Here is a 15,157-nt window from a genome sequence, read left to right as displayed (position 1 = left end):
TACCAGAACGTCTAACAAACGAAAAAGAAACATAATTAAAAGAAAGACTAAGCCTATAGCAATCTCGCACCAAAGAAGCCAAATAAGAGTAGCCATCATCATTCCTCACTCAACTCTAGTACAATTGAAGGCAATTTGTCTCAAATATCATCCGGCAAAATCCAAGCTCCAAAACCAATCACATAGACCATCTCAAGCTTAATGCCTCAGCTAGCAAAGGGGAAAGAATTGGCCAAGGGTAAGAGGATGTTGCTTCCAGTACCTCCTCGTTCTCATCTCGAGCCACCAACACAAGTCCCGCCATGCTGCCATCGTGCACTCGCGCGTCCAGATTCACCTTGACAGCACGCGTCGCAGGCCTCTTCCACCGTGAAGGCAACTCGCGACCAGCATGAGGACTCTCGTGCACTCTCACCCATCCCGAGCCCAACGCTACTGCCCAAGCTAGCACCCAACCCATGTCAAAACTCATCCTCTGAAAAACCAGTCCATTTTGCGACTCCCATATAGCATACAACATCGTCTGAACCGCTGCCAACACCTCAGGCATACCCTCCCTCACCATCTCCGACACAAAATCCTCCACCGTGGCAAACAAATTCACCCTCAACGACAATGAAGATGCAAACCATACCCCCAAAAACATCGGGAACTCCAAGAACAGGTGCTCCATAGTCTCAACCTCATTCCCACAAATTGCACACCCTGGATCCACCTCCACCTTCCGCTGAATAAGAGCACTCCTCATCGGCAGAAATCGACGCACCACCCTCCACGCTACATGCTTACACCGAGGTAGTGTTGGTGCTGCCCAAAACCTCCTCCATTGGCTATGATCCAGCAATGAAGTCGAAGAGGAAGAAGGAGCCGAAGCTGCATCACTCTGAAAGGTAAAATGGTAACCATATTTCGAGCTATACCGGCCATCTTGAGTTTCCGACCAACAAAGGAAATCCACATCCTCTTGCCTCGCCAAAAGGATAGCTAGAATGCTTCGTGTAGTAGTAGGAAAGAAGATAGCTTCCACCAAATCTCTCCTCCAAGCTCTCACCACCGGGTCAATAAGGCTCACGGGGTGGTTGGTATAGCTATGGATCCCTACGAATCAAGAGCGCTCCCGACAGGCTCATGAGTACGGATAACATAAAGTAGAGCGTGCATAGAGATTTAGTATACTAGATGACTAAGAACAAGAATCCTAATGGCACGTCGAGCTTGAGATGATTTAGATATTTGTGAATTTTTTCTTTTGATATTTGGATATTTGTATTCAAATAATGTTATGTGTGTTGCGTATGGTAACTCTAAGTCATCATAACAAAACCATAATTTTAATTACATATATAACCCTAATAAGCTAATTAAGATTGTGCTAGTTTCAGATCAACAAATTAGAAATTTTCAACTCTCTAAATTTGTAGCTTTTTTGAGTAATCACCTTTCAACTTTTTGTAAAATAATAACTTTTTAAAAAGCTGAAACAAACATAAATATGAAAAAAGTGTTTTTTCTATAAAAAGCTGAAACAAACGCACTCTAAGGTAGCTTTTTCAAATAATTTGCTTTCAATTTTTTTAAATAATGATTTTTTGAAAAGATAAAACAAACATAAATATGAAAAAAAGTGATTTTTTGAAAAAGAAATAAAAAGAACAAACACGCTCTTAAGTAGTTTTTTCCAAATACTCCGCTTTCAGCTTTTTTTAAATAATTTTTTTTGAAAAGTTAAAACAAACTCACTCTAAAGTAGTTTTTTAAATAATCTACTTTCTTTTGTTTTTAACCTAATGACTTTTTGAAAAGCTGAAACAAACATAAAATAACTTTTTAATTGAAAAAGCGATCTTTCTAAAAATAAGTTGAAACATACACACTCTAAAGTATTTTTTTCCATATAATCTACTTTTAATTTTTTTATTAAATGATGAATTATTTGAAAAGATGAAACAAACATAATGTGAATACCCTACAAAAGAAAATAATTTTAGTGTTTACACATAAAAATGATTTTTAATTGAAAAACGCGATTTTTCTAAAAAATAATCTGAAACGGATACACTCTAAAGGAGTCTTTTCAAATAATTCGCTTTCAGTTTTTTTTTAAATTATGATTTTTGAAAAGCTGAAACTAACATAAAAATGAATTTTGAATGGAAAAATTGATTTTTATGAAAATAAGCTGAAACAAACGCACTTAGATTGACTCTTTTGTCATTCCTTAAAAAATTGATTTTACTTTTGAACAAATAATTGATTTCATCTTAATTGATTTTTTTGAAAAGTGGAAATTTATTTTAGTTTGTCAACAAATATAATAAGTGTTTTTCACTTTAAGAATTGATTTTAAACAATTTGGATATAAAAGATTTCAAATATAAATTAAGAATTTTTTTTACCATGTAAAATTTATAAGAGGATGTTACGTTCAGTTCCCGTCCGTTCTACCTTTTTTCACAGAACCAAAGTGTTCCATTTCAGAGCTTTTTGTCATATTCCTTTTCATTCTAAAAACACAACAAACACATAACAAAACTTATATGTTTTGTTTAGTTATCTTCTCACCTATATACCAAATGCTAGCTACCTCAACCAATTACTTAAATTACCAATTAGTGAACCACTATATATATCATCTACTTGGTTATGAGGACATTATTTAATAACTAATAGAAGATATGGGATGTGTATACAATTGCTTTTGTCTAGAGTTTTGCAGCTAAATTCTAAAAGAAATTAACAAATTAGCTTAAGTAATGGTGAAAACTTAAAAGGGAGAAAAACACACTATTTCAAATATCCCGCCCATTTCAGTTTGCGTATATAATCGTTCCAATTCAAATCGGGATCTAAATTTGGAAAGCTTGTTGAGGAAGCTGAAACTCACACGAACCCAAGGTTCTTCCTCACTTTTCCTCTAACTTGTTTCAATTTCACAAAACCACAACCTGGAACATGAACATCAATTGTAATTGTTTTGATCTTGTCTTTGTTTTGCTGTTTTTGTGCAACAATCTGAAGCTTACAAGAAGCAGAAGCTGAAGTTAGCTGAAGTTCCTTCATCACTTTCTCTCTCAAGGTTAGTTCATCACTTTCAATCTCATTTCAATTTCAACAAAACCAAAACCTAGTTTCAATTTTGTCTTCAAACGTGATTTCAATTTGTTGAACAAATCAATTATCTCAGTTTGTTTGTTTACTGTGATTTCAAATCTGATTTCAATGCTTGTTTCAACAAATCTATGATATGATGTGTAGAAGATGAATATGTTTTGTTCATCTCATGAAGAGATGATGAATCTTATTGGTTGTTCCAAGTTCCAACCGAACTGATATGGTGTTTACTTTGTTCTATTTTGTTCATATGATGAATATATGCTGAATCTTGTTGGCTGTTCCAACATAACTGATATTGTGTTTACTTTGTTTCTGGTTTGTTCAACTGAAATCTTGTTGGCTGTTCCAATTGAAGAACTGATATTGTGTTTACTTTGTTTCTGTTTTGTTCATCTGAAATCTTGTTGGCTTACTTTGTTTCTGTTTTGTTCATCTGAAATCTTGGTGTAGATGATGATTCCGAATGATGATGCTGAACCACTGAAGAACTGATATTGTGTTTACTTTGTTTTTGTTTTGTTCATCTGAAATCTTGTTGGCTGTACTTTGTTTCTGTTTTGTTCATCTGAAATCTTGGTGTAGATGATGATTCCGAATGATGATGCTGAACCTGCTCACCATGCTCATGCTTATATGGAAGAGGCTATGGATAAGGTTTTCAAAATAAACCGTGAAATTGGATTTCATGTACTGTTCACCTTGCTGCTCAATTGCTGTGAAGATTGGTATATGATACTGGGTGCTATTCTGTGTTTTGCTACTTCCGATTTTTTCTCGTTTTCACGTCGCATGTTTACCGAACTTCGCCATCAACTCTATCTCATGCTGATCTGCTTTGTGTTTTCCACAGCAGGTGATGATTGTGATGATTAATTTCATTTTCATCAAGTTAATTTTGATTTTCAAATTTTAATTGTGTGTATATGTTAGGGTTGATGCTTGTTTTTCATGGTGCTACAAAGGACATCAGTGTGAAGCTTTTGAAGCTTTTCTTTATGCACATGTGGTTTGCTGCATTTGTTTTCCTCCGTCATTGCTCCACACCCTTTGCAGAAGTATTTGTGAACAATGTGTTAGAGTCTGCCTACCAGATTTATTTGATTAAGGGTGAAAGGGTCCTGAACTTCATTGACTCTATAATTGATGAAGTTCAGGACAAATGCTTAAAGTTGAATCGTATATTGGTTTTCCACTGTGTTATACTCTCTCTGAAGTATCATAGCTCACCCACCAAGCTACTAGCCATGGCAGCAGCAACTTTTTTCTTGGTACTTTCAGATTTTCTGTCTTTTGGTTGGGGTGCATTGGAGGGAGTGAACCAGAAAATCAATTTACTGCTCACATGCCTAGCAGTATCTGGTATATATTTCATTTTAAATCTGAATACCTTTAGTTATTTTAAATATTTGTTTATATTAATTCATGTTTCTTTATAGGGATTGGAATTGCAACATTGGCACTACACAGCTCTGAAGACCTCCATATCATTGTTGAAGTTGCTGCTCTTCAACTATGGTTTGACGCTATGCAAACGCTCTCTCACCAACAAGGCAATCATGGCAGTTAGGAAGCTACGAGCAATCAATGGATGAGAGCTGCATATAGCTTGCTGAGGTGTTGTTCTGATTTAGACTTTGATATGTATAGATAGGCAATAGCCTTGGAATTCATTTTGCTAAATAATCGGATCAACAGTTAAATACTCTGATAGTTTTAAATATTCTATAGATACAAATTTGTCAATCTGAGTTTGAGGATTGAAGTCACAGAATTGATAAGATTCGATGCTATCATCTTCTTATAGATCATCATCCTAATATGATATGATAGAAATTGAGATGTTTATCGGATTGGCTAGTTGAATCCAATATTTTAATTCAAACCAACTGTTTGTCCCTGTTTGGCTGATGCTGTTTCTGGTGATGATGGCTTTGTCTCCCAAACATGGCTCTTACGACATGATGTGCCAGTGTAACTCTGTTTGATGCAATTTTCTTTTCATATTATGCAAATCGCACAGACAGACAAAAAGGGTAGACATGTTTGTCTATTGTCTATGCTCCTTTCTGCATCATATATGAATGTGTGGAAATAATTTGACAAATGATTGAATTTGAAGTAGTCTCTATTGTTGTAATGCTTTCATTCATTTGTTTTTCAGTCTGTATTCTAAGATTTAACCCAGAAAATCAGAGCAATGTAGCTAATTTTTTCCAAAAAAGGAAGCATTGTTTTTTTATTCTTAGATTTCGTAACGATACTGAAATCAAAATCAATTCTGAAGGTAGCGGAGTCAAGACTTTGGCTTAGGAGAGGCCAAAGTTGTTTGTCCTTATTAAAATTGTATCTGAAAAATTATGTTTGTTATTGTCTTGACTAATGTATTTCATAGTCATAAATTTTTCGTTATGTCACGGTAGAGATTAACTAGTAAATTTTTTCCAAATTGTGTTTGTTATTAAACAAGTATGTCACCACTAAAACTTGTAAATTTTTACGATGAACACTATAAATTATAAATAGAGAATGTTTTTGTATCTGACCACACACACATTTTTTTGTAAAATGAAAACTTGTTTGAAAACGAAGAGCAATGACCAATGAGTACAAAACAGAGGAGAAAGAGAGGGAAGGGAAGCACGCACCTTAATTTCGTTCTCTATCATTTGTTTGTTGATGAGAGATGTCAACACCGACATGCCGACAAAGTACTTGTTTTGTTTTGCACGGATAGGGAAGAAAAGGGAAAAAGAAAGAGCAATTGCAACTACACATTTACCTTATGATCATTAATCAACTTTCCTTTCCTTAAAGTCTAACATCTTAATTTGACTTTATTTTCAATAATATCTATCTTGTGTATTAAATATACACCACACCATCCCAGTAATTAACAAGTTGGTATTGTTATTTACTAGGGTTGTAGCCCGTCTCCGTGCGATGCACGGACAAGTAGTTCTCCGGTATATCATATTTATTCAATTAATTTATTTAACTTCATTTGATTAACTCTCATACCAATAATTGTAATCTTTAGTAATCACAACCCGAACATGGCTTAACTGAAACACAAGTGACATTGGACTGATTATAAACATCTACTACTTATTAAAACAGACCCTTGGAATCACTATTTCTAAGAGAAGTTTGCATCTAGACCGTTTATTTAAAGATGAGTCCATTTTCCTCTTTAATCTAAGCCATTCATTTGATGACTTTTGCATTTGGCTGACCCCACTCGATTTGTGGTGCTTTCTTATCCACGTTAGTTGGCCACATTTTTTTTCCTTATCGCTGATCTCACTCTTGGCAGAACGATGGGATATAGCGAAACAGAGTTTTCTTATGTTTCTTCTGTCCGTTTCGTCTTATCGATGACCTCACCGGTTGCGTTGAAGAAGGAGAAGATTGTTTCATCCGTTTTGATGTCGCCGGTGTTCGTCAATTTTTCTTTCTCTTTGACTGTAGTGTGTGTTAGGTTTAGGAGCAGTTGGAGAAGAGATGAGTGTTGCAGTTTTGGGGAAGAGAAGGTTTATGTAATGGACAAAGAAAACATAAGGACAACCTCCTCATGGATAGGAAGAAATGCCACCTACAATAAACTTGTACTCTTGTAGGCCAAGGCAATAAAAAAGAGACAAATACAATAAGAAAACATAACACACAAGAAAAGCCACTCAAGGATACTGGACTGCAAGGACCTGGCAAGAGGAGATAAAAGACTACTCCCACACTATAACATATTTCCCACAACAAAAACACACAAAACCTTCGTCCAAATTTCACCACCAGGTGCTAAACTCCTAAGCCTTGATTTAGTAGAACCTTTTATAACAACCTTCATAACACACCTAAAACAAACCTAAAAAAGCACACACAAAAAAACAAATCTAACCAAGAAGACAGTAGGATCAGACCACATAGCTCATATATACCCAACTATCTTCTAGCACCAAACATATAAAACCTGAGGAGAACACATTACCCCCTCAATCCAACTAATGTTCATCAAAATTAAACAAAAAAAACAGCCTCAGAGGCACACATAACATAAAGACAGCGCATAGATAGAGAACCAATTACTTGGATAGTTGGATTCACCCATGGCCTATCTGCAGATAATCACAGCAGATAGAAAAAGCAACAAAATGAAATTACAAATATTCCTAATTAACTTGGGGATTTTGTATTGTCATATCAGATGTCAATTTGTTTTAAGAATCTGGCTAAGAAATTAAAATACTTGGGCATCTTTCTGATAAATATTTCACTCAATAGTTTTCTTGCAAAGCAATGCTTAGGTGAGTAATGGCAATCTCACTTTTCCATGAAAGTGAGATCTATAGTATGAAACTCCTAACATTATTGTGAAAAAATAAAGTATTGAACTAACTTCTTAAATCTATAAATATTATAAGCTTTATGTTGAATGACATAAGTGAAAGAAAGGTGTAATAGGGAAATTAAAGAACTGGACCACGAGTATGAATACTACAAAACAAATACTTATAACATCTTCAGCAATAACATAATAACTTCACATAAACAACCACTTATAATAATAGTGTGGAAGCAACAACCAGTTCAACTTAACACACTTGGTTCCAAAATATTACAACCTGCCTGATATGAATGACTTGTAGCACATTACTTGGCATAACAAAAGTGGAATTCCAATAACACACATTCTAAATAGTGCACCTAACATATTGGCACCTTTGTTATACAAAAGGTAACCTACACAGAAAATAGTAAATACTAAACAAAATATAACATAAGGATGTCTTCATTGAGAACTAACAACAACCATTTGCACTTAGGGCATGAACATCCAACACAGCAACTTCAATGAAATCTTCATGTTTCCAATGAAATTGAACCTAATCAGTTGGCAAATCAAGAGTCTTCTCTTCACACACAGGCATAACAGGCACCTCATCACAGATTTTAATTGCTTTGAGATGATGAATCTCGGCTAACATTGGTTCTTCAACAATGGACAGATCATCAGAGATTTTAAGTGCTTTTAGACGCTGAATTTCATCTGATATACCACCTTCAGCAAAGGAAATCTCAGCAGACCTAGTTTCGAACTTTGTCATCACTCAATCTTCCTTGTAACATGCCCAGACTTGATATATTTCTTCTCAGCTGACATTGCTTTTACCAACCCAATGATGTCTGATAATGAACATAAATAAATACACATTCAATTATTTGTTAAAAGATCAGGCAACTAAAATATGGCAAGTCCTAAAATGACTAACTATAAGATAATCTACTAATCCTTTATTAGAATAACAAACCAAAACCCAAGGATAAAATAAAAAACTGGTTACCTATAAGATAGTCACTTTCCCCATGGTAGCTGCAATGTCAAATGAGTTCTTCAATGTTAATCCAACATATGGGATGATCTCAGAAGAGTCAGTAACTACACGTGTCCTTCCATTAAAAGATATCTTGAACTCATGCTAGTGGCCCGAAATGCACCACCATTCTCACCAACAGAAAAATATGTGATCTTGTAAACATTCCCCTCAGCCAATTGACTTGTGAATTTGGAAATGAAGTTCTTGTTGATGGAAGCTTGAATTTTCAGACCCTATTCGACATAACAATTTTTCCATAAATAAATAATAGCAAATGGAAAATAGCCAAAAGTATAAATTGATGAAAAATAACCAGACCAAAAAGAAGAGAACATAAATCACCTCTGAATCTATTAACACCAGATTCATGGCATATGGTTTCGCTATATCACCAACTGCAAACATCTCCCACAAACGCAGAACCCTAACCTTGATCTTCCATGCTGAAAAAAACCTAAACATTAGCAGTATTTGTAGATAGATGAGAGGAAAATTGAAAACTTGCAAGCTCCTACTAACCTGATGTCATACAAAGATGACGGAAATTTCGTTCCACCATCTTCTCTAATTGTGACCAAACACCATCGTTGATGACGGAAATTTCGTACTTTCCATCATCAACTCTTCTCCTTCTCCTTGCTATCTTCATCTTCCATTGTCTAATCATAGGGTGATGATGATCTAAAAGGAATTGACAATTTCATCTCCTCCTCACTCATGTGTACCATCGGCTATGACAAGTTCAAGCGTGAAGAAAGAAAACCAATGCTCAGCACCGTGGCAAAATAATATTCTAATTTTTAACACATGAATTAAAATGTTTTTTGTTAGTTATACACCCAAAAACTAATTCACATATAATAGTCATATTGCCCACTTGAGATTGTTGAAAAACAATTCTCCATGTCATGGATTCAATCCCATTACAATAATGAATATATATCATATATGTATAGAAAATCAAAGGAATAATGAGATTGTTGAATATTCTTATGATTTTGGAAACGTTAGAACTGTATTTTACTCATGCAATCCCTCTCATGGTTGCTGTTGAAACTGATTCAAGAATTGAAGGAAATATTGAAAACAATGGTAAATAGCAGTATTAATTATGCAGTTTTATTCAATCACGATCACAGCACATACAATCCAGAAAACCTTTATCCAATGCTAACCAGCAAATGCTTAGCTTTTACATTATAGTATAGCTGCACCAAACACAACAATAGGGCTCCTCACTTGGTAAGTACCATCAACAGTGAGCACAAATGTTTTCTTTTCGCCAAGATATTTGAATGATAGAACATTTGGCTTTACTTTGATCTTAAGTCCTAAAGGAGAAGTCACAAAAGCTTTATATGTGGAGATTGGGGACCCAACATTAGTGACTGTCCTCTTGAAAGTGCCATACACATTGGGATATGAAGGTGAGGCTTGAAGTGCAAACGAAGGATAGTTTAGATCCCTCGCTGATCCATAAGTTGTCTCAGAGCAGCTGCTATTATCCCCTGTGATGAGATGTAGACGCTTCGAATTATAGCCCTGTCCACATAAAAATCTTATGTAGTCACTTTCAGTAGCATCATACACTAAACCAGGTTTCATAGCCTTGGAAGGACTGATTTGGCCAGCTCCATATGCAAATTCTGCCCCCAGGTTATTCATGGGACTCAACTGTTTAGCTGCAAGGCACACATAGTGGTTGTTTGTTTGAATTAGCATCTCTTGTGTTTAATAAAACAATTAACAATCAAAAGTTTTTATTTTTTTCTTTCGAACAATTAATCAAAACTAATAGTGTGTTTGGGTAGGTAGTAACACACAATCCAAAGTATGATAAGTTCATAAGCTACACGTTTTGTAGTTTCTCTCCATAAGTGATTATAGAGCTTCCCATCGCAGAACCAAACAAGTTATAAGGGTTCATTTAGTTTAGTTTTCTTTATGCCTAAACATATTAGTGAAGATGTGAGTGTGTAGCTAATCATATCTATGACCTGTTGTCATTAGAGCTGAACGGATAGCAGCAGGAGACCATGCAGGATGAAATGACTTGATGTACCCTGCTGCACCAGACACATGTGGACAAGCCATTGATGTTCCTGAGATAATATTGAATTGTAATTTTCTGAGGTCATCAAGAGAGAAAGAAACAGGTGATATTGGAGACCAACTGGCTAGGATGTTTACTCCAGGAGCAATCAAATCCGGCTACAACATTAAACACAAAAAAAAGTTTACTCAGAGAATGTTACCTCATATAGATACATTTAATTCATTTAGTCATAGAAAAAGCACCTTTAGAACTTCAGGTGTAACTAAATTTGGACCCCTTGATGAGAAAATGACTACTTCAGGGGCTGAACTATCTTCTAACTCATCACTCTTAAATATGGTTGCAGTTGGAGCCCTGCAATTTGTTTCAACAAAAAAGCATTCTACTTTAGATAGGTGTAATTCTCTAAATTATTGATAATGTGATTAACTGTGTATTTGAAACCTACCTTGTAGAGTTTATGTAGTCATATATATAGGCAGCATCCTTCAAGTCAAGGTCAGATGCAGACAAGGGAAAAGAGTTTGCATTTTGTCTACCAGTTTGACCTTGTGTCAGCAAACCAATGGCACCAGCTTCTAAGGTTTCTGATCCTGCCTTTTCATATCTGCCCTCGCAGAGAACAATTTTACCCTTCACTAAGTTTTTATCCAACGAATTTCGGAAGCAATACCTGCATTACACTAACAGATTGTAGATTTTTGCAATGATCGAATGATGCCAATTTAGAGCTCACTTGATTCTATGTGTTTAGCCATATAGTTATTTTGTGTGTCTGGATACTGCAAAGACTTTCATCTGAAACAACTTGAAGATTTTTTTTTTTCCTTTTTGTCTTGAACAAACTGGTGATACTGAATATCCAAACATAGCCATAAGCCATTAATATTTTACATAGTTTGTCAAGTTTAAGGACATCATAGCTTACCTGGATTGAGATCCATCCCAACCTGCGCTAGTGTTTGGTGCGTCTCCACCATAGATTAGAGGGTATAATTCTCCCTTAAGGTCAAATGTATTTATTGAGATTCCCTAAACATAGAAAGAAGAGATTGACATTATGCTTGACATTTAATTTTATGAAAAAAGAGAATTCTCAATCAAATTCATCATAGTATATCATCAAATTACAAACTAGATTAGCTTAGCTTGCATTCAAGAAATGAATGAGGCGATGATATAGAAGGTACTTTACCTCATAAGTTCTTCTGTCTCCTAATTCAACCTTGGTAACAAACTTCCTGTCAATGGTACTAGCAGCCACAGAAATTGACCAAGGTGCAAAATTCTCTATGGATGCAAGCCCTGGACCTGAGTTACCTGCTGCAAATACTGTTAGAACTCCATTTCTCATGGCATGAAATGCTCCAATGGACAAAGAATCTTGAAAATAGTTACGATCATTGTTTCCTCCAATAGAGACTGACAATATGTCTACCCCATCCGCAATTGCGTCATCAAATGCGGCAAGAATGTCTTCATCTAGACATCCACTATCAGACCAACACACTTTATAGACCGCAATGCGTGCTGATGAAGCCCCTCCTCTTGCTGTTCCTTCTCCAAGGCCTAACATGCTTGCCATGGTAACTGTGTTACCAGCTGCTGTTGATGCTGTATGAGTCCCATGACCATTTGAGTCTCTTGGAGATTTGAGATCTTCTTTTCTCAAGGGTCCTTCACTCACAGCTCTGTAATACTGAGCACCAATAATTTTACTGCAAGAACTTAGGAACATTTATTAGCATTGTTCTTTTTTGTCTCTATCTTAGAAACTTGAATATTCTACAAGAGTTAAGTTATATTACTTGTTGCAATTGAAATTAGAAGAAGTTTGGCAGGTTCCCTTCCATTTACTAGGTGGAGGACTCAATCCTTTATCATCAAAACTTTCAGACTCTGGCCAGATTCCAGTGTCAATTAATCCAATGATGACATCACTTTCAGTTTTTGTTCTTTCAGCATGTAGTGGAAAGCCAATAAAATCCCAAGACTTTGTTGTCAGCAGCTGTTTATTGTTACTAGGAAAGACAGACACCACTCCATCAAGTCCTGTATCACCAAATTTCATGGTTAATAAACTAACAAAGTCAAGCTTAAATGTAAGAAACAGAAGAGTTTCTGCACTCACCAGCCATTGTATCTGCTTCTTCCTTCGTTAGCTTCGCAGCAAAGCCACTGAAACTACGTTTGTAGTGGTGCAACACAGGCTTAGGTGTTGTGCTGCTGAAATTTTGAATAGTAAAAAATAAAGATTAGATAAAGGCAGCGAAGTGTAGACAGAGATTTGTGTTTTTCCTACCCCATTAGCACTTAGATAAAAGAAAAAGAGACAAGGGTAAGAGACACTGGTTCTTAACTTGTACAACCTTGACCAAAACCAAAAAAACTTGAACCATGTTACCATATGAATATGAAAGTAAAAGGAATAGTTGATCTATCAATTCCTTTTTGCGATATACAAGTTTTTCTTTCAATGATATTGATAGCTAATTGCTAGTGAAGGTGTGAAAATAACAAAAAAGCTATTAACACTTCCACAAACTTTTCAACATTCTTATAGGATCTAATTTTAAGTAAGTTAAAACCTCAATTAATCATTTTTTAAAAAATTAGACATTTAAAAAAAGAACAACCATGTTCTAATAAAAAAGTATGTCCTCATAGTGCAACTGCTGAATTGTATTCTCTACTGTCAAACTCTATGCAGGAATATTCACTGTGCTCATTGACATTCAATGTAATCTAAGCGTCTATTTGTTCAAACAATCAAAATTTGATACCTTTAAGTTTTCTGCCAGAAAGCTAAATAAGCTACAATTTTAACTCATCTTAAAAAATGGAGATAAATTTTCTGTTGTAGATATTTTCAGCCAGAAAGCTAAATAAGCTTTCAAGTTGTATAGAGACTCATTTATCAAAATTGTTTTTTGTTGTAAATATTCTTTTGTCCAAATTGTGTAGTAAGTCTAGTCACATTCATCCTTATTCTATCAGAAGGAGTCATTGTTGGAAGTACCTTGCTGTTAAGTGATTAACTACTTTCTTAAATCTTGATGAAAAAACCAAACCTGTGTGAAACTTCTTGTAACATGCTTTCGTAAAGCGACAAAGAAGCAGCTTCATCTTTCATGTTGTTGCCAGTGTAGACAATGTAGGTCTGCATTCAGAAACATAACTCATTATCAGAAACAAGAAAAATGAACTTATTGTTAGCCAAGTTAAGCCATAAAAAACATGAACCCTGGTAACTAGAAAAAAATAGAAGAAGTGTATTTGCCTTTATGTCATCCAGGGAAGTTGAGTGGCATTTGAGGAGAAGTGAAATAAAGTTAAGGAGGAGAATCAAAACAAGAGCAGAGAATCTACTAGTATCCATTGTAAAGTACTGATGGCTCATGCAAAAAAATGGTTCAAGGTGGGTGTTTATATACTAGCCTATGCACCATCAATATGCTATAGTTTAGGTATGTATGTTCTCTTTCTTTCTCTAGTTTTTGGGAAAAAGCCACATAAAAAATGCAAGAAAAAATAAAAGGTATATACATGGAATGAAAATCTTGGCCAAACTACTCACTAACTTCTTGGAAGCTAGTAATTTAATTCAGCACTGATTGAGAATTAAGGGGTGGCTTCATTTGATTTGGATTGAAGTCACATGAGTCATTTCAGACTCATATCCAAGCAAATTGAAAGCTTGTTATAAACTATAATTACGCATAGGATTATTCTTGAATTGCGTTTATTCAGTTAAACAAGATACAGGAGCCAGGAGGTAGTGAATTATGGATTCCCCTGTTACTTTCTTGGACATTAATTAGTATTAGGAATATTAGTACTCCTTTATAGCTTCCTAACATGAGTTTATTATTGTGCAAATATTAGTGTCTCCAAAAGATATCCTAATAAGCTAGTTAGTTCCTATATCACAAACTGCAGAAATGTTTCCTAACAGCTTTCCATATGAGATTTGTTTTATATGCAATCCAAGTTAATATCAGAAATAAAACGTTATTAAATCGTGCCTTCAATAATGGCTATTAAAGAGATTGAGGCATTTAAATTTGTGTAATAAAACATTATTTTAATACTAGCTTCAAAGAGATTATGTAATTACACATGCCTTTAAATTCTTAAGTCATCCCTCCCTGATATGAAATTTTAAGAAATTTGATGGTGCATTTATGAATTGAGTGATTTAACGAGTTACCTCACGTGTAAGAGTGGAAAACTAAATGATAGCAAAGAATTTTTCAGTACTTCAGAACATGTTAATCTTCCTATGGAAGTGGCCTAAAGTTATGGGATAAAGAGAACATGCTACAAATTTGAAACCGTGTGAAGCATGTGTGTTGTCTATTTTTCACAATTCAGGTGGTTTCATTTAAGTGGCATAAAGTTATGGAATAGAGAGAACATACTCTAGTTGATGGAAATTTTGGAAGGTTCCCTCTTGACTTCTTCACACAATCTATGCAAGAACTTTATTATCTGTTATTGATGCATGGCTGTACCAATACACATGAGTGGTTGGTACCGTATGATCACATTTTGTTGAAGTGAAGGAACTTGTTGAGAATATGAATATTTTTTCCCCAGAAAAAAATCTCATTTC

At 35.0% G+C, this 15,157-nt stretch overlaps 2 protein-coding genes across 5 annotated transcripts; one reads left to right on the top strand and one right to left on the bottom strand.

Moving 5' to 3' along the window:
* The first annotated feature begins 2,804 nt into the window (after positions 1 to 2,804).
* LOC130731609 (uncharacterized) lies at positions 2,805 to 4,857 on the top strand. 2 transcript variants are annotated; one of them, XM_057583888.1, is made up of 5 exons: positions 2,805 to 2,895; positions 3,019 to 3,076; positions 3,697 to 3,967; positions 4,045 to 4,473; positions 4,551 to 4,857. In XM_057583888.1, the coding sequence occupies exons 3-5, from the start codon at positions 3,697 to 3,699 to the stop codon at positions 4,679 to 4,681; spliced, it is 831 nt and encodes a 276-aa protein (XP_057439871.1). In that variant the 5' UTR covers positions 2,805 to 2,895; positions 3,019 to 3,076; the 3' UTR covers positions 4,682 to 4,857. The 2 variants fall into 2 exon arrangements, with proteins under 2 accessions (XP_057439871.1, XP_057439872.1); XM_057583889.1 differs by lacking the exon at positions 2,805 to 2,895 and having other exon boundaries at positions 2,945 to 3,076.
* A 2,746-nt stretch (positions 4,858 to 7,603) lies between these two features.
* LOC130733671 (cucumisin-like) lies at positions 7,604 to 13,934 on the bottom strand. 3 transcript variants are annotated; one of them, XM_057585897.1, is made up of 13 exons: positions 13,823 to 13,934; positions 13,614 to 13,702; positions 12,674 to 12,768; positions 12,351 to 12,594; positions 11,738 to 12,260; positions 11,471 to 11,574; positions 10,991 to 11,215; positions 10,785 to 10,896; positions 10,484 to 10,697; positions 9,006 to 10,168; positions 8,829 to 8,929; positions 8,454 to 8,719; positions 7,604 to 8,295 (listed from the first exon to the last, which is right to left on the bottom strand). In XM_057585897.1, exons 1-10 carry the CDS (start codon positions 13,919 to 13,921, stop codon positions 9,684 to 9,686), a joined length of 2,190 nt encoding a protein of 729 aa, XP_057441880.1. In that variant the 5' UTR covers positions 13,922 to 13,934; the 3' UTR covers positions 7,604 to 8,295; positions 8,454 to 8,719; positions 8,829 to 8,929; positions 9,006 to 9,683. The 3 variants fall into 3 exon arrangements, with proteins under 3 accessions (XP_057441880.1, XP_057441879.1, XP_057441881.1); XM_057585896.1 differs by having other exon boundaries at positions 8,829 to 10,168; XM_057585898.1 differs by having other exon boundaries at positions 8,829 to 10,168; positions 12,674 to 12,765.
* Positions 13,935 to 15,157: the final 1,223 nt, after the last annotated feature.

The sequence above is a fragment of the Lotus japonicus genome, chromosome 1 (assembly GCF_012489685.1).
Source record: "Lotus japonicus ecotype B-129 chromosome 1, LjGifu_v1.2".
NCBI lineage: Eukaryota > Viridiplantae > Streptophyta > Magnoliopsida > Fabales > Fabaceae > Lotus > Lotus japonicus.
Note: the sequence above shows the minus strand (reverse complement) of the source record. Positions and strands in the feature narration are given on the sequence as shown.